This window comes from Arabidopsis lyrata, assembly GCF_000004255.2.
Source record: "Arabidopsis lyrata subsp. lyrata unplaced genomic scaffold ARALYscaffold_1, whole genome shotgun sequence".
Taxonomy (NCBI): domain Eukaryota; kingdom Viridiplantae; phylum Streptophyta; class Magnoliopsida; order Brassicales; family Brassicaceae; genus Arabidopsis; species Arabidopsis lyrata.
Genome location: NW_003302555.1, coordinates 27184805 through 27203063, shown reverse-complemented (window position 1 = coordinate 27203063; position 18259 = coordinate 27184805). Strand labels below are relative to the sequence as shown.

Below are 18259 nucleotides of genomic sequence, written 5' to 3'. Positions count from 1 at the left end.
CTAAAAAAACCATAACGTCATCTAGGCCTGCACAAAATACCCGGAACTGAATATCCGAATCGAAAAATCCAAAAAAATATTTGAACCGAACTCAAACCGATTTTTAAAAATACCCGAATGGATCCTAGACCTCTACCCTAAAAAAACCCGAACCGAACCCGAACCGAATCCAATACCCGTGGGTACCCGAATACAAATATACACCTAAAAATATTAATTATATTTATACTTATAATATCCGAAATACCTAAAATTACAATCATAAATCCAAATATACTAGGTATTTTTGAGTAATTCGGATACATTTGGATATATTTGGTTAAAAAATAACTAATGATGTAGTTTTCTTTTGGGAAAATGTCATTTAAATCATCAGTTTACCATTTTCGTTGGTTTAAAGCATGAACTCTGGACCTAGTGATTTAAATCCTCAATTTTATGTGGACCTGGTGATTTAAATCCTCAATTTTATGTTGACTTTCAATTTAATCACGAATTCTAGTTGACTAAGCCAATTGAGGCACACCATTAACTGACTAAACGGAGTAATCAGACGAAGAAGAAGATGGAAACCATGTTGGTGTGCCAGTAAATTATTTGATGGCTTCGAAGTGCCAGTAATGCGATGACATCGTCTTATTGATCCGTTTAGCCATTTGGCAATATGCCTCAATTGGCTTTGTCAATGAAATTCATGATTAAAATGAAAATCAACATAAAATTAAGGATTTAAATCACCAGATCTAGAGTTCATGATTTAAACCAACAAAAATGGTAAACTGACGATTTAAATGACATTTTTCCTGTTTCCTTTTGGGTAATTTTAGTATTTTTAGATATTTTTGGTTATATTTGGGCAAAGAGTAACCAATGTATTTTTGAGAAATTGGGTATTTCGGTTAGATTTGGATATATACGAGTAAAAAACCCGAACCCGACCCGAACACGAAAATATTTCGGGTATTTTTGGTTATTTTCGGATATTTTGCTTTTTTTATTAAAATACCCAAACCGAACCGAACCCAAACCGAATTTTTAGAATACCCGAATGGGTCTCGACCCCCTACCCGAATAGACCCGATACCCGAAAAAAAAGAACCGAACCCGAACGGGTATCCGAATGCCCAGACCTAACGTCATCTGCAAACATTAGATGAGAGATCGAAAGATCTGCCGCGTTGGGGTGGTAATGGATATACCCTGAATCAAACCTAGATTGCAGAAGTTTGGAGAAGACTTCCATAAAAAGCACAAAGAGATAGAGAGATAATAGATCACCTTGCCTCAGCCCTTTAGTACTCTTGAAGAAACCACAGTTGCTACCATTGACCGAGACCGAGAAAAAAGACGTAGATATGCATTGGTGAATACAGTTGATGAACCTTTCCAGAATGGCAAGAGCACGCAGTGCAGAAATAATGAAATCCCATCTTACCGAGTCAAAAGCTTTTCTCAAATCAATTTTGAGCATCCCTCTTGGTAAGATATTTCTCCAATTGTAACCATGAACCATTTCCGTGGCTAACCGAACATTTTCAGGAAGGAGCCTACCTGGCAAAAAAGCAGATTGAGAGGAAGAGATAACAGTGGACAGAAGCCTTTGTAGTCTCTTAGTCAGCACCATCAACAGAAGCAGCATCATCACCAAACACTATTCTTTCTAAAACCCTAAGTAAAGCCATCTGCGCCGACGACGGAGCTTCCTCGTCATCTCCACCACTAGTCCCCGCACACTCGCTTCCTTTCTCTTGCTTCGGCTCTTCCGAGCTAGGGTTTTCCGAATCAAAAACATTCGAATCGTCCTTCTTCTTTCCACTAGGTGCGATTATCAACACTACACGCTCTTCTGAAGGAACCGGAATATCATAGATGACGCGGATTTTTGAACCGGTTACAGATTGGAGGTGGAGAATGACTGAGCCGCCTTTTCCGATTATTGCACCAGTCCTTGCGGCTGGACAGAGAAGCCGGAAATGTACAGACTCCGCCGCCGTCGCCGGACGTTTTGAGGAAGAGAACTCCATTAGTCGACTAAGCTTAACGACGTCGTTTCGAGTTTACCATTTAACTCATAGGCTCTTAAATGTTCAAAAATCCCAATAAATACTTTAATTTTTTCAAATAATGAGTGTTGATTTGAATGTTAAAAAGAAAAGACAGTATTGAAATGTTTGTTATAAAAGAGTATTTGATTTTATGGTGGATATATAAATATTTAATAAAGAGATAATTATACCCGCAGAAAGATCGGGATACTGAATAATAAAGAGATGAGAGGGAGAGAGATTATTACTTCTCTTATAATTGAAGTAATGCGAGTTGTGATTTTACATCGAACGAATTCGTTCGTTTATATAGGCGTAAAAAAGTAAATTACTATGTGTGCATAGTGACCGTGGGCTCCACACAAATTATATTTTACTCGTAATATTTTTCACGTGCAGCGTCTATTTTTGACGATTGATATTGTTGACGTTTGTTTTTGTGACTTTTGTAACACTCACCCTTGGAGACCAGTGTCACTATGTCTCTTGCGTAATATCTTCTGTTGCCTCGTTAAAAACCTTTCTAGGAAAACCCGGTGGGAAAAACCATAGTAGGTAAAAAGAGTGCAACCGCGCAAGCTCCCCTCCGAATGATCAGGATCATAACTTACAAGTCTTGTTGACGACGCATTCCAATGTTATGAACATGTTTCCTGAATATAGAGGTGGGTAATGATTTCGTGAAGAGATCCGCAGAATTCTCGGATGATCGGACATATTTTACTTCAATGTCTTTATTTTTCACGAGCTCTTGGGTATATGAAAAGAACTTCGGAGGGATATGTTTGGTTCTATCGCTTTTGATATATCCTTCCTTTGTCTGAGCAACACATGCAGCATTGTCTTCATATAAGATAGTTGGCTCTGTATTCAGACTAATTCCACTACTGGTTTGAATATGTCGACTTATTGATCTTAGCCATACGCATTCTCTACTCGCTTCATGGAGTGCGATGATTTCAGCATGATTCGAAGAAGTAGCTACAAGCGTCTGCTTCTGAGAACGCCATGATATAACAGTACCTCCAATCGTGAATACGTATCCTGTTTAGGATCGAGCTTTGTGTGGATCTGATAAATATCCTGCATCTGCAAAACCAATCATTTGACCATTTATATTTTTAGGATAAAATAACCCTAAGTCAATAGTCCCTTGAAGATAACGAAAGACATGTTTAATTCCGTTCCAATGTCTTCGTGTAGGGGATGAACTAAATCTAGCCAAAAGATTAACTGAAAATGATATATCAGGTGGGGTGCAATTTGCAAGATACATAAGAGCTCCAATTGCACTTAAATATGGTACTTCAGGACCGAGTATCTCTTCATTCTCTTTAGGTGGTCTGAATGGATCACTCTCAACATTAAGTGATCTAACGACCATTGGAGCACTGAGAGGAGTTACCTTATCCATATTAAAGCGTTTTAACACTCTTTTGGTGTATGTGGATTGATGTACAAATATACCCTTTTGAGTATGTTCAATTTGTAGGCCAAGACAAAATTTTGTTTGTCCGAGATCTTTCATCTCAAATTCCCCTTTTAAATAGTTTGTTGCTTTCTGTATTTCTGCTTGAGTCCCGATTATGTTTAGATCATCAACATATACCGCGATTATCACAGATCCGGAATTTGTTTTCTTTATGAAAACACATGGGCATATAGGATCGTTCACATATCCTTCTTTCGTTAAGTGCTCACTGAGACGATTATACCACATTCGTCCAGATTGCTTTAACCCATATAATGATCTCTACAACTTTATTGCACACAACTCTTTGGGTTTAGATTTTAATGCTTTTGGCATATTAAACCCATCGGGAACTCTCATATAGATATATGTATCTAATGATCCATATAAATATGCTGTAACGACATCCATGAGACGCATCTCTAGATTTTCGCCAGCTGCTAGACTCATCAGAAATCTAAACGTTATAGCATCCATAACAGGGGAATATGTTTCCTCATAATCAATCCCGGGTCTTTGAGAAAATCCTTGAGCTAAAAGACGAGCCTTGTATCTCGTAATTTCATTTTTCTCATTTCGTTTTCTAACGAAAACCCATTTGTATCCAACCGGTCTCACATCTTCAGGTGTGAGTACAATAGGTCCGAATACATTTCGCTTATTGAGCGAATCAAGTTCGACTTGTATTGCATCTTTCTATTTTATCCAGTCATGTCTCTTTTGACATTCATATACAGACTTTGGTTCTGGATCCTCGTTTTCATCATCAATTTTCTTTGACAAAAGGTATGAGAAAACATCATTAATATCATCCATTTTATTTCGATCCCAGATCTTTCCATTATGTATATAGTTGATAGAAATCTCATGATTTCCTTCAGGCTCATAATGCTCATCATTGTCATTAGACTCATGATTCGTTTCTTCCAAAATGCTTTCTGCTATTTTGGGAATATCATGCTTTTCAACTTCCTTTCGTTTTCTAGGATTTTTATCCTTAGCACCAACTGGTCTACCACGTTTCAAGCGTGTTTTAGAATCACGTGTATCATCTGCTCCTCCACGTTCTTGTAGGATTTCAATTTGAGCATGTACATTTGCAGCCGATATATATGATTTAGTTACCGTTTTGGTATCTGCAAAAGCATCAGGAAGTTGATTTGCTATACTTTGCAAATGCACAATTCGTCGAACTTCTATTTCTGACTGTTTTGTAGGAGGATCAAGGTGTAACAGGGATGGTACACACCATTTGATTTCTTTTCCTACTTGCTTATTTTCTCCCCCTAGAACCGGAAATACTTTCTCATCAAAGTGACAATCGGCAAATCGTGCTGTAAAGACATCACCAGTCTGCGGTTCTAGGTATCTTATAATTGATGGAGAATCACAGCCAATATATATTCCCAACCTTCTTTGTGGTCCCATCTTTGTACGTTGTGGTGGTGCTATAGGCACATACACCGCACAACCAAAAATTCTTAGATGAGATATATTTGGTTCTCGACCAAATGCTAACTGTAGTGGGGAGTATTTATGGTATGCACTTGGTCTTATCCGAATAAGTGCTTCTGCATGCAAAATGGCATGTCCCCATACAGAGGTTGGAAGTTTTGATCTCATGATCAATGGTCTTGCAATCAATTGCAGACGTTTAATTAATGATTCCGCCAAGCCATTTTGTGTATGAACATGAGCTACAGGATGTTCAACTTCAATACCTGTTACCATACAATAATCATTGAATGCTTGGGATGTGAATTCACCAGCGTTGTCTAGTCTAACCCTCTTAATGGAATAATCAGAGAACTGAGCTCTTAATTTGATTATTTGAGTTATAAATCTCGCAAATGCCAAATTTCGAGATGACAATAGACAAACATGTGACCATCTGCTAGATGCGTCAATCATTACCATAAAATAGTGGAATAGTCCACATGGTGCATGTATCGGTCCACAAATATCGCCTTGAATTCGTTTAAGGAACTTTGGTGATTCTTTATCAATTTTGGTTGGCGATGGCCTTATGATCAACTTTCCAAGAGAACACGCTGCACATGTCATTTTATTTCCATGTTTCAACTCATGATTTTTCAATGAGTGACCATGTGAGCTCTCTATGATTTTTCGCATCATTGTGGTGCCTGGGTGACCAAGGCGATCATGCCATAATACGAAATCTTCTGGATTTCTTTTAATCATGAGATGTGATTCTATGGCATCTATATAGGTATGATGCAAACCAGAAGGAAGTTCTGGAAATCTTTCCAAGACATGTCTTTTTCCAGATTTATTAGAAGTTATATACATATACTTCTTTCCATCCTCAGTTGCAGACTGAGTTTCATATCCTTGAAGGTATATGTCTTTGAAACTCAACAAATTCCTCTTAGAATTTGGAGAATATAAGGCATTATTTATGGAAAACTTTGTTCCATTAGGCAATTTAAAATTTGCTTTGCCACTTCTTTCAATCAAGTCTGTAGGACCCGATATTGTATTGACAATAATTTTTGTCGGTTTTAATTCAGAGAAAAATCTCTGATGTCTCAGAATAGTGTGCGTTGTTCCACTATCTGGTATACAAATATCTTTGATATTTTTCTTTGCTATCGTTTTGTTTGAATCTTGATCCATTTCTCTGTAATCAATATAGACGTTAATAAATATAAGGAAATATCATTGATAATGAAAATATAGAATAATCATACACTAGTTCATTTTCAGAGACAACTTTATTTTCAAACAACAGAAATACATAAAACTTATATAATGGTATTACTGGAGACTAGTAGTCTCACTACAAGCATTTTAGTTATCCGCGTGAGCGGTCTCATTAATCTTTTCCGCTATTAGGAGTGCCACAAATAAATCCAAAAATTTGGTATACCCGCATGACATATACAGTTTTTGCTGGGTAATGTGGTTTTCATGAAACGTGGTATACGTTTTCTCAAGCATCTGAGAATTAGTGATAAGATCACCATGATATTTTAGTTTAACCACAGTTTCCATCATAGCGGAATTATAATCCATCACTTTATCAAAGTCTTTGAACTTTAGACTTTGCCATTCATCCCGAACAAGTGGGAGATTTATTGCCTTTCGATTATCAAATCGAGCTTTTAGGGATTCCCATATCTCTTTGGGATCTTTTATGTGTGCATAATCACATATGATGCTTTCATCAAGGTGTCTTAAAATAAAGATCACCGATTTTTCCCTTTCTTGAACCGTCGAAGTATTATTCTCTTTTACGGTTTTTATTAAGCCAAGAGATTGTAAATGTAGTTCAACGTTGGCAATCCAAAATATATAATTGGATAAAATGATGTCTAGAACCGGAAACTTAAGCTTCTCAATGCTTGCCATTAGTTATCTAAAATAAAATCACAAAGAACTTTGTTAGAAATTTAATTTGTTTCATTTTATATCATGGGATGTGCTTATATAAGTAATGCGATTACAAGAAATACAATTACATAAAAAAGTAAAATAATAACCATCAAAAAATTTTCGGGAGAAAATTCTCCAAAGAGTAAACCGTAAATTGCAATAATTATAAAGCCTATTACAAAAACTAAAAACGGATGAGTCATTTTCCAAAATGAAAACTTAAACAAATTTCTTAGAAAAATATATGAGGAGAGATATGATTTTTGAGTGAATGAATGAGTGAAAATGAGTGTATTTATAGATTGAAAATTACTGTTCATAGCCGTTTGAAAAGTGATAAATTTTTTTAAAATTTTTCTTCATGACTGTTGGTGAAAAGAATTAAACGAAAAATCAATCTGTAAATTTTAATAGCCAATCATTTAAATTTACCAAATTCAGATAATAGGTTTTTATACAGATGGATAAACTATAATATAAACAAATAATTCACAATGATATTATGGTGACGAATTATCCACATGGAAACAGTAAATAAATATGTGGCGGTTCAGCCGACCGGTAGCAGAAATAAGTTTTTAAAGCAGTGCATAAAATTAAGGCGGCTCAGCCGATCGGCAACAAAAATAAATATTTAAAGCAGTAAATAAAATTTCAGGTGGCTCAGCCAACCATTAACAGAAAATAATTAATTATGATGCATGAAATAACATATATATACATATATAGTTTCTTTTATTTATTTATATAATTTTCTTTTCTTTTTTCTTTCTTTTTTTTTTCTCATATTTTTTCTTTTAACGAGGCGACATACCGCCCGATATAATACCGTATTTTTTCAGCGATCATAGAGTGATCGTGCTGATAACGTGTTATAAAAGAGTATTTGATTTTATGGTGGATATATAAATATTTAATGAAGAGAAAATTATACCCGCAGAAGGATCGGGATACTGAATAATAAAGAGATGAGAGGGAGATAGATTATTACTTCTCTTATAATTGAAGTAATGCGAGTTGTGATTTTACATCGAACGAATTCGTTTGTTTATATAGGCGTAAAAAAGTAAATTACTATTCGTGCATAGTGACCGTGGGCTCCACACAAATTATATTTTACTCGTAATATTTTTCACGTGCAGCGTCTATTTTTGACGCTTGATATTGTTGATGTTTGTTTTTGTGACTTTTGTAACAATGTTCACTTTTTTAACATTCAGCCCCGACCAAAATGCAAAGTCATCAAGCGTTTCGCAGATTTCATGAAGAGAAGAAGATCCACCATCGAAAAAAACCATAACATCATCTGCAAACATTAGATGAGAGATCGAAAGATCTACCGCGTTGGGGTGGTAATAGATATACCCTGAATCAAACTTAGATTGCAGAAGTTTGGAGAAGACTTCAATAGCAAGCACAAAGAAATAGGGGGATAATGGATCACCTTGCCTCAGCCCTTTAGTACTCTTGAAGAAATCACAGTTGCTACCATTGACCGAGACCGAGAAAAAAGACGTAGATATGCATTGGTTAATCCAGTTGATGAACCTTTCCGGAATGGCAAGAGCACGCAGTGCAGAAACAATGAAATCCCATCTTACCGAGTCAAAAGCTTTTCTCAAATCAATTTTGAGCATCCCTCTTGGTGAGATATTTCTCCAATTGTAACCATGAACCATTTCCATGGCTAACAGAACATTTTCAGGAAGGAGCCTACCTGGCAAAAAAGCAGATTGAGAGGAAGAGATAACAGTGGACAAAAGCCTTTGTAATCTCTTAGTCAGCAGCTTAGCAATAACTTTGTACAATTTGTTCAAACAGGATATGAGCCTGAAATCAAAAGTACATGATCCACTTGTAGACTTGGGAATGAGAACTAAGGTGGTAGCATTCCACTGGTTTAGGAGACAACCCGAAATGAAGAACTCTCTTATTGCTTCAATGACCTCAGCCACAACCACACTCCAGGAATCTCTAAAAAACTCAGCACTGAAACCGTCAGGTCCACAAGCTTTGTTTCTAGGTAAAGAGAACATCGCATCTTTAACTTCCTCATTCTTAAACAACCTGTCAAACTCAGAAATCTGCGCAGCCGAGCATCTATGCTGGTTTGGGCTCGCTTGAGAGTGATACCTTGGCTGAGTAAGGTTTTCCTATAGGCGCCCTACCAATCCGGTATTTGGGCCTGCCTCTTATGTGTAGGAAGTTATGCATTAGCGAGTGATATGTTGTGTTTTTATCGGTTTTGAGTCTTTGTTTTCTTTCCTAGATCATATATTTTAAAGAGTCAAAGTGTGTTTTTAGAGTCTTTTAGTCTTTTATCGAGTCTTTACAGGTTTTAGGTTGCTTTGGAGGAAAACGAGCTGTTTTGGGATATAAACACACATTTGGAGATGCAGTTTCGGTTAGAAGTATCAAACGTTTGGCCTCAGATGGAAGACTTACCACAGTTAGATCTTTCTGAATTTTTGACACAAACTAGATGAAGATGTTATATTGATATTCCAAGTGGTTTGAAGGAAATCTAACGGTGCATTCAAGAGTTATACCCAAATTAGTGAAGACAGGTCAATCTGGCGAGCATTTGAAGCAGGTGCAGAGCTTGACTCCAGGAGCTTCGGGATCGATCGATCCCCCCTGGGATCGATCCATCCAGCATCATCCGTCCAAGACCAATTGATTTAGCATATCTGGATCGATCGATCCACCCATGGGATCGATCGATCCGAGCCTCGACGTCCCGAGACGGTTTTCCTAAACCGGGTTTTGTCTTCCTTTTTTTGTACTTGGGTATAAAAACCCCAGAGACCTAATTTTCTTTTTGACGTTCTTTTCTCTGCAACTTTTGAGACTTCTCTTTGTAAGCTTTTTGGGATTCTAGAGATTCATCCTCTTTGACACTTTGGAGAAGATTTCTAAACCCTTATTCTTATTTATCAATTCAATTATGCTTTCCTTTCAATCTATTTGTCTTGTTTCTGTTGTTATGTGTGAGTAGTTTTTTAATTGGGTTTTAGGGTTCTAATTAGGAGATTCAATGGATTAATGAATTGATTGTTATTAGGAATTTCATTCTTTAGGTTCTTTGATTCACATGTTCTTAATGCTAGAATAGGATTGATCACCCTGTTGTAGAACCTAGGTTTTTCTATGCATCAAAAGTGTTCGATAGAATGCCTGAAAGAATGTGAATTGAGCAATGTATTTCTAGCCAACGAAAGTTGACGTTAGGACGCATTGTGAACTAAATGAACTTGTTTGGTAATGCGAATTTGATTAGGAAATTGCATGCGAAAGTTTAGTAATCGAATAGTCAAATTTAGTGATTAATGTCTTGAAAGAGAATTTGTCTAAATGTGTTCATGTTCAAGAACGGTTCTTAATTGTTGAATTCCTTGTTTCATGTTTCCTTTGTTTATTGATCTCTGAAATACCCTAATGCCCAATGTCTTTAAATCTTGAAGTTCAATCGTTTTATTTATTAGCATTTTTATTTTACAATCTGAAAACCAAACAAACAACCTTTCCGCTTTAGCTAAGAACGAGTCTTGGAAATCTTTAGAGTATCTTTGGTCCTTGTGGATCGACCTCGAATATATTGCCTAACGGTTAAGTTTATCGAGTTAATTACTCGAGCAATCAAGTTGGTACAAGCCTCTTTTAGAGAAAATAACCAGAAAGTTTAAATCTTGGGCATTTAAATGTTTATCTTTCGCTGGTAGGGTTCAGCTTATCGCTTCGGTTATCTTTGGTCTTGTAAACTTCTGGTTGTCTACTTTTCTCCTCCCTAAAGATTGCATCAAAAAGATTGAAGGGCTGTGCTCAAGATTTTTGTGGTCTAGGATTATTGAAGAAGGAAAAGGGGCTAAGGTTTCCTGGAATGCGCTTTGTTTACCCAAGAGCGAAGGTGGTCTTAGTTTAAGAAGGTTCTCAGAATGGAATAAGACTCTTTGTCTGCGCCTCATTTGGTTGTTATTTGATCATAAAGGCTCCCTATGGGCGGATTGGCACCACCACCATCATCTCAGAAGCACATTTTTCTGGAATGTTGATATTTCCCCTAGCGACCCTTGGACTTGGAGAACTCTTCTCAGTCTAAGGCCTTTGGCTGAATCTTTTTTTAGATGCAATGTGGGTAATGGGAACAGAGCCTTCTTTTGGCACGACAATTGGACTTCTCTTGGGCCGCTGATAAAGTTTATTGGTGACTATGGCTCTAGGCCACTTCGGATCCCGTTAAACGTAAGAGTTGCTGATGCTTATTCTGCCGCTGGTTGGAGACTTCCTCTTTCTAGATCTTCTGCAGCTCAGACCATTTTCGACCATTTGAATACTTTAACTGTCCCATTTGATGTTTCTTTGGATGACTCTTACTCTTGGTGCGTGGGTGATTAGGTTTGCCAAGGCTTCTCCACTGCCAAAACTTGGGATGTTCTTAGACCAAGAGATTCTGAAAAGAGTGGACTAACTCTGTTTGGTTCAAGGGTGCAGTGCCTAAGCACCATGTGGGTCTGCCACCTTAACAGATTGCCCACAAGGCAGCGAATTGCTTCTTGGGGTCAGATTTCTTCTTCCGACTGCTACTTTTGCACTATTGAAACAGAAACTAGGGATCATCTCTTCCTCGTTTGTGATTTCTCCTCTCAGCTTTGGGAATTGGTTTTCAATCGTCTTTGCCCTCGGCAGAGATTATTCAGCTCTTGGCTTGAGCTCCTCTCATGGACAAGACAGTCCTCAGCTGCTGCTCCTTCTTTGCTCCGCAAGGTTGCGACTCAAGCTCTTATCTACAATGTTTGGCGTCAACGGAACAATGTGCTCTTCAATGCCAAGCGGCTTCCCCCTCTCCTTATCTTCAGGATGCTTGACCGGGAATTGCGTAACATCATCATTTCAAGACAGCGTAGGAAGCGTTGGCGAGACCTAATGCTTATTTGGATCCGTTAGCTTGCATTGTTTTTCTTTTACATATTGTCGCCTTGTTTTATTTTAGTTTGCCTCGGCTATCTTTCTTTAGGTAATACTCGTTTGTAATGCTTCTTCTTCATATATATGATATTTACATGGAAAATATGACTCTATAACCAAAAAAAAATTAATAATTAGGAAACTAACACCAAACAAAAAAAAGATGATGATATTCTCAATATTTTCTGTATTAATTTGCCCCTACTAAAACACACACACCTCTCATCTCCTTCTTTCTACCTCTCTCACCATCTCTTGGCCAGACCCTAACTCTAATCATGATTCTAGTCTTCTAGATATGTCGCAGAGTGATCGACAACTCCACGATTTCATCTCTTTATCTATTCAAGTGACTTAAATGATTGTTGCATGCCTTGAAGCTTCGAGTAGATCTCCGACGGAACTCCGAGAGCAAAAAAGTGCGGCAGCCAAAGTAAACGAGTTTCCAAATTTTTTTTTTTTTTTGAGCAAAGAACGAATTTCCAATTTAGTGGCGAAAAACGGTGGAGGAGTGGTAGCGGATGTGACTTCTTCCAGATGAAAGAGAAATGATGCTAGATATGGTCCAGAAATCTCCGATCAAAATCGGAGCTAGCAAGGGCTTCTTCTGACGGTGGCGGCTGCAGGGAAGGTAGACCTAAACCAACAAAATTCAATTTAGCCGCATCAGAAATCACAGCCATCGTCGATCTATCACCGGAACGATTCAATTTGATCGAAGATGATGGCGAAGACGAACTATACTATTTAAGATGATGACGTTACCATCCGTTTTCACTCTCCTATACTATTTAAGAAGATTCAATTTGAGTTTTGAGTATTCCATAAAAAAAAAAAAAGAGAGACAAAGAAAATAAAATGTCCTATTGTGTAGTCCTTTTCAAATCAAATATCATGATGTTATGAAGAAAATGTTTTTCATTTAAACTCATTATTGGTTTTTTTTCTGCCAACTAATAAAATCATTTTGAATTTTAAAACCAAAAACAAAAAAATTGAAAAAAAAAAGAAAGAATGCAAAATGAAGAAGAAGACAAGAAAACCTTCGCCTTTCTCTCTGTCACTCTACTTCAATGTGTTTTTACTTTTCTCTCTTTCTCTCTCTCTCTTTCTAAAAATCTCTCAATGCTTATCTTCTGATTTTACGAGGAAGAAGAAGAAAGAAAGTTTTTTTCTTTTCACTTCTTTCTTTTTTTGAGTGTTTTATGTTTAGCAGATTCTGAGATTTTTGGTGTTCATCTTTTTCTGGGGTTGTTTGTTTTGAAGATCTAACTTATAGATCTACTGTTTTGAAACCCACTCACTGAAAAAAATCCAAACTTTACTAGTTTCAAAGATGCAGAGACCACCTCCTGAAGATTTCTCCTTAAAGGAGACTAAACCTCATCTCGGTGGAGGCAAAGTCACCGGAGATAAGCTCACGACCACATATGACCTCGTCGAGCAAATGCAGTATCTCTATGTTCGTGTCGTAAAGGCTAAAGATTTACCAGGTAAAGACTTAACTGGTAGTTGTGATCCTTACGTTGAAGTTAAGCTTGGTAACTACAGAGGAACCACTAGACATTTTGAGAAGAAATCTAATCCTGAGTGGAACCAAGTTTTCGCCTTTTCGAAAGATAGGGTACAAGCTTCTTATCTTGAAGCTACTGTCAAGGATAAAGATTTAGTTAAAGATGATTTGATTGGTCGTGTTGTGTTTGATTTGAATGAGATACCTAAGAGAGTTCCACCTGATAGTCCTTTAGCTCCACAATGGTATAGATTAGAAGATGGGAAAGGCCAGAAAGTTAAAGGAGAGCTTATGTTAGCTGTTTGGTTTGGTACTCAAGCTGATGAAGCTTTTCCTGAAGCTTGGCACTCTGATGCTGCAACTGTTAGTGGAACTGACGCTTTAGCTAACATCAGGTCTAAGGTTTATCTGTCTCCTAAGCTTTGGTATCTTAGGGTTAATGTGATTGAAGCTCAGGATTTGATACCGAGCGATAAAGGGAGATATCCTGAAGTTTTTGTGAAAGTGATAATGGGAAATCAGGCATTGAGGACTAGAGTGTCACAAAGCAGGAGTATTAATCCGATGTGGAATGAGGATTTGATGTTTGTTGTAGCTGAGCCGTTTGAGGAGCCTTTGATTCTAAGTGTGGAAGATAGAGTTGCACCGAATAAAGATGAAGTCTTGGGGAGATGCGCGGTTCCGTTGCAGTATTTGGACAAAAGGTTTGACTATAGACCGGTGAACAGCAGGTGGTTTAACCTCGAGAAGCATGTTATAATGGAAGGAGGAGAGAAGAAAGAGATCAAATTCGCCAGCAAGATTCACATGAGGATCTGTTTGGAAGGAGGTTATCATGTGCTTGATGAATCTACACATTACAGTAGTGACCTTAGACCAACTGCAAAGCAACTATGGAAGCCTAACATCGGTGTGCTTGAGCTTGGAGTCTTAAATGCGACGGGTTTAATGCCTATGAAAGCTAAAGAAGGTGGTAGGGGAACTACGGATGCGTATTGTGTGGCAAAGTATGGGCAGAAATGGATCAGAACTCGGACAATCATTGACAGCTTTACCCCAAGATGGAACGAGCAATATACTTGGGAAGTTTTTGATCCGTGTACTGTTGTTACTGTTGGTGTGTTCGATAACTGCCATCTACACGGTGGTGACAAAAACAACGGAGGAGGAAAAGATTCAAGAATTGGGAAGGTGAGGATAAGGCTTTCTACTCTCGAGGCTGATCGAGTCTACACACATTCATATCCTCTTTTGGTGCTACATCCTAATGGAGTCAAGAAAATGGGAGAGATTCACTTAGCTGTAAGGTTTACTTGCTCTTCATTGCTCAACATGATGTATATGTATTCTTTGCCTCTCTTACCGAAGATGCACTACCTCCATCCTCTCACGGTTAGCCAGCTTGATAACTTGAGGCATCAAGCGACTCAGATTGTGTCGACAAGGCTAACACGTGCAGAGCCGCCTTTGAGGAAAGAAGTTGTTGAGTATATGCTTGATGTGGGATCTCACATGTGGAGTATGCGTAGAAGCAAGGCGAATTTCTTCAGGATAATGGGAGTTTTGAGTGGGATAATTGCGGTAGGGAAATGGTTTGAACAGATCTGCGTATGGAAAAATCCGATAACAACGGTCTTAATCCACATTCTGTTCATTATCCTTGTTATCTATCCCGAGCTCATCTTACCCACCATTTTCCTCTACCTTTTCTTGATTGGAGTTTGGTACTATCGTTGGAGGCCGAGACATCCTCCTCACATGGACACACGTCTCTCACACGCAGACTCAGCACACCCTGATGAGCTCGACGAAGAGTTCGACACTTTTCCTACTTCCCGACCATCAGACATCGTCAGGATGAGATATGACAGACTCAGAAGCATTGCTGGTAGGATTCAAACAGTTGTTGGTGATCTTGCAACTCAAGGAGAGAGATTCCAGTCGTTGCTAAGTTGGCGTGACCCTCGTGCCACTGCTCTATTCGTCTTGTTCTGTCTGATAGCTGCAGTGGTTTTGTATGTAACTCCCTTTCAGGTTGTGGCTTTTCTTATTGGCTTGTATGTGCTTAGACACCCGAGGCTCAGATACAAGCTCCCATCAGTTCCTCTTAACTTCTTCAGGAGACTTCCAGCAAGAACTGATTGCATGCTCTGAGTTACTTAAGATTTATCCATTTCAAGAAAGACTCCTCTGTTTTAGTTTGTTATCATTTAAGTCTCTATCTTCTTCTTTGTGATGTTGGATGATTATGTTTTCTTCTGTTTGACATTATTAAGTCCTTATTAAAACTTTGTTTTGAAAGTTGTAAGATAAGTTTATGTTTGGTTTCTAGCTTCGCAGCGATCGACTCGAAGAAACAAGTAGATGCCATGCCCATGAGGTAGACGATGATGAACCAAAGTTTCAGTAAACCGAACCAAACCAAATTAATTTCGGTTTAATGTACCCAAATTTCTCAAAACCAAACCGAAAAACAAAATGTTCAAGCCTGTTAATCATTCAGACAATTTTTGCAGGGGAATCTAATAAAGTTGGGATTTTTTTTTGGTTTTAAAAAGAAAGTTGAGATTATTCAAGCGATCGTGTTTCTCTACCATGGAAGCTGCTATCTTTACTTCACTAAACGTTTCCAATTTACCAAAGACGAAGGCTTTCTTCAACACGAATCCACCTGCTCTATCTTCGTCTTCTTGTTGGCTCTGCAATTCGTCAGCCAAGCGAATTATTAAACTGAGGCTCAGGGAGGGATCGAATCATGGGCTTCTTCGTGTACATGCTCTGTTTCACGACGAGGAGGCATCAAGTGAAAACGAAGATAAGAATGGGTTTGGTTTGTTACCTGCGGATATTTTCTCTTTGTCTCAGGTAAATGAGGTTGTTAAGTTGCTTTTAAGACCTGTAAATTTGAATAATAGGATTGTGTTCTTGTCTGATTGTATGTGGGTTTCAGTTAAAGACACTAGGTTTATGGTGTTGTATGCAAAATGTTGTGAAATATTGAGCTCTTGATTGATGCAAAACTTAAACTTGTGCATAAGATTGATTTGGGTCTTTTTGTGTCTGTGAAGGAAAAGTTTGAAAGTAATCTAAGTGGTGAAAAGGATAGTGATAATATAATCGATGTAGAGACATCTCTTGCGGTTCCTCATGGTGGAGGAACTCGGGCTGGGCTCTTTAGAACTCCGATTTCTGGTGGTGTTCAAAGCGCAACCTCTGCTCATGGTTTACCTCGACCGGCTTTAGCTGTTAGGAACTTGATGGAGCAGGTAAAAAAATCATTTCCATTTGTTCACTTTTACGTTCTTGATGAGGAAAGATGTTAAGTTTCTGAAATATTTTGGTTCTTGGTGTTGCTGTTTATGGTTTCAAGGCCAGGTTTGCTCATCTATGCACAGTGATGTCTAAAATGCACCATCGTAGAGAAGGCTATCCGTTTGGCTCTTTGGTAGATTTTGCACCTGATCCGATGGGGCGTAAGTCTTTCCCTTGATTTTGTCTCTTTGTATGGTTAGTTTATGTGTTTGACGGCGGTTTCTACTTCTTTGTGTTTCTAGACCCAATATTTTCATTTTCACCGTTGGCTATTCACACTCGGAATATCTTAGCTGAACCTAGATGCACCCTCGTTGTTCAGGTACAACATTATCAATCATGCTTAAACTATACAAACATATTGGTGTTTATTCCCTTTTTTGTGTTCTCTGACTGCGGATTTGGTATTTTCAGATACCCGGATGGAGTTGCTTATCGAATGCAAGAGTAACATTATTCGGCGATGTCTACCCATTGCCAGAAGATCAGCAAGTGAGTAATACATGACCTGTTCAACACCCTTATTTCTGTTTCTGGTTCATGATTTCTCTTGTTCTGGATTTCTAGGAATGGGCCTATAAGCAGTATATGTTGAAGCATCACCAAGGACCTTCCCAACAATGGGGAAACTTTCACTATTTTAGAATGCAGAACATATGGTTTTTGTGTTCTTATTCAATTTTAGCCATTCTATAGTTTACTAATCGGAAAATAATAGCAATCTCGATTTGTTTTCAGTGATATATATTTCATTGGAGGTTTTGGCACTGTCGCCTGGATCAACGTCAATGAGTATGAGGCTCTTCAGCCAGATAAGATAGCTGTTGATGGAGGTGAGCAAAATCTAAAGGTGAGTTTTTTTCTTAAACCCTTCAAATGATTGTGCCTGCTCACTGATTTAAAGTAGAGTTTTAATTTCATTCTAAATTATGATAGGAACTCAATGCCATCTTCTCAAAGCCACTTAGAGAGTTATTGTCTAGTGAAGCCGAGGTCGACGATGCTGCTATCATTTCTATAGATAGCAAAGGGATTGATATAAGAGTTCGTCAAGGTGCTCAGGTAATAAACATATATAACAAATTAAGAACATGATTTCTACAATGACTATACAACAGAATCTTTCTCTGAGTTCGTTTTGTGTGTATTCAATTTGTGATTTGTGCAGTTTAACATACAAAGGCTAGCCTTTGAGGAAAGTCATGGTGTTGAGACTTTAGAAGAAGCCAAATCTGCACTGTGGAAAGTGATAGAGAAGGGCAAGTTGCACAATTTGCAGAAATGACCCAAAGTTTTCATGGATTTGTGGAAATGACACAAATCTCTGTCGAAGATAGCACCGTGCAATCTCAATTAAGCTTTCTCGTTGATTAAATGGAATCTAGACTGTGATAAGAAGTATGCAATAAAATAATGGAAAAAAAATATCATCAGGAGAAGAAGTGCAGTTATTGAAATGTAGGGCTAGAAACAGAGTCTCTCATAAATATTGCGGCGATTACAAAGTTTCTAAACAAGTTTGAAATTTGTGACACTGGGAGAAAACGAGATACTAAA

General features: G+C 37.9%; 2 protein-coding genes across 2 annotated transcripts; both read left to right on the top strand.

Moving 5' to 3' along the window:
* Window positions 1-12957: 12957 nt before the first annotated feature.
* On the top strand, window positions 12958-15694 carry LOC9330385 (FT-interacting protein 1). Its single transcript, XM_021013778.1, has one exon. The coding sequence runs from the start codon at window positions 13214-13216 to the stop codon at window positions 15542-15544; it is 2331 nt and encodes a 776-aa protein (XP_020869437.1). The 5' UTR covers window positions 12958-13213; the 3' UTR covers window positions 15545-15694.
* A 127-nt stretch (window positions 15695-15821) lies between these two features.
* LOC9330384 lies at window positions 15822-18227 on the top strand. The gene is made up of 9 exons (XM_002894277.2): window positions 15822-16255; window positions 16459-16656; window positions 16761-16863; window positions 16945-17024; window positions 17117-17194; window positions 17270-17361; window positions 17441-17552; window positions 17639-17764; window positions 17871-18227. The coding sequence occupies exons 1-9, from the start codon at window positions 15986-15988 to the stop codon at window positions 17985-17987; spliced, it is 1176 nt and encodes a 391-aa protein (XP_002894323.1). The 5' UTR covers window positions 15822-15985; the 3' UTR covers window positions 17988-18227.
* Window positions 18228-18259: the final 32 nt, after the last annotated feature.

Bases quoted from the DNA above. Each gene is read 5' to 3' on its own strand.
- LOC9330385 (XM_021013778.1), top strand. From the start codon at position 13,214: ATGCAGAGACCACCTCCTGAAGATTTCTCCTTAAAGGAGACTAAACCT.
- LOC9330384 (XM_002894277.2), top strand. From the start codon at position 15,986: ATGGAAGCTGCTATCTTTACTTCACTAAACGTTTCCAATTTACCAAAG. The intron at 17,025-17,116 runs GTACAACATTAT...TGGTATTTTCAG, and splicing joins GATGCACCCTCGTTGTTCAG to ATACCCGGATGGAGTTGCTT. The intron at 17,553-17,638 runs GTGAGTTTTTTT...AAATTATGATAG, and splicing joins GAGGTGAGCAAAATCTAAAG to GAACTCAATGCCATCTTCTC.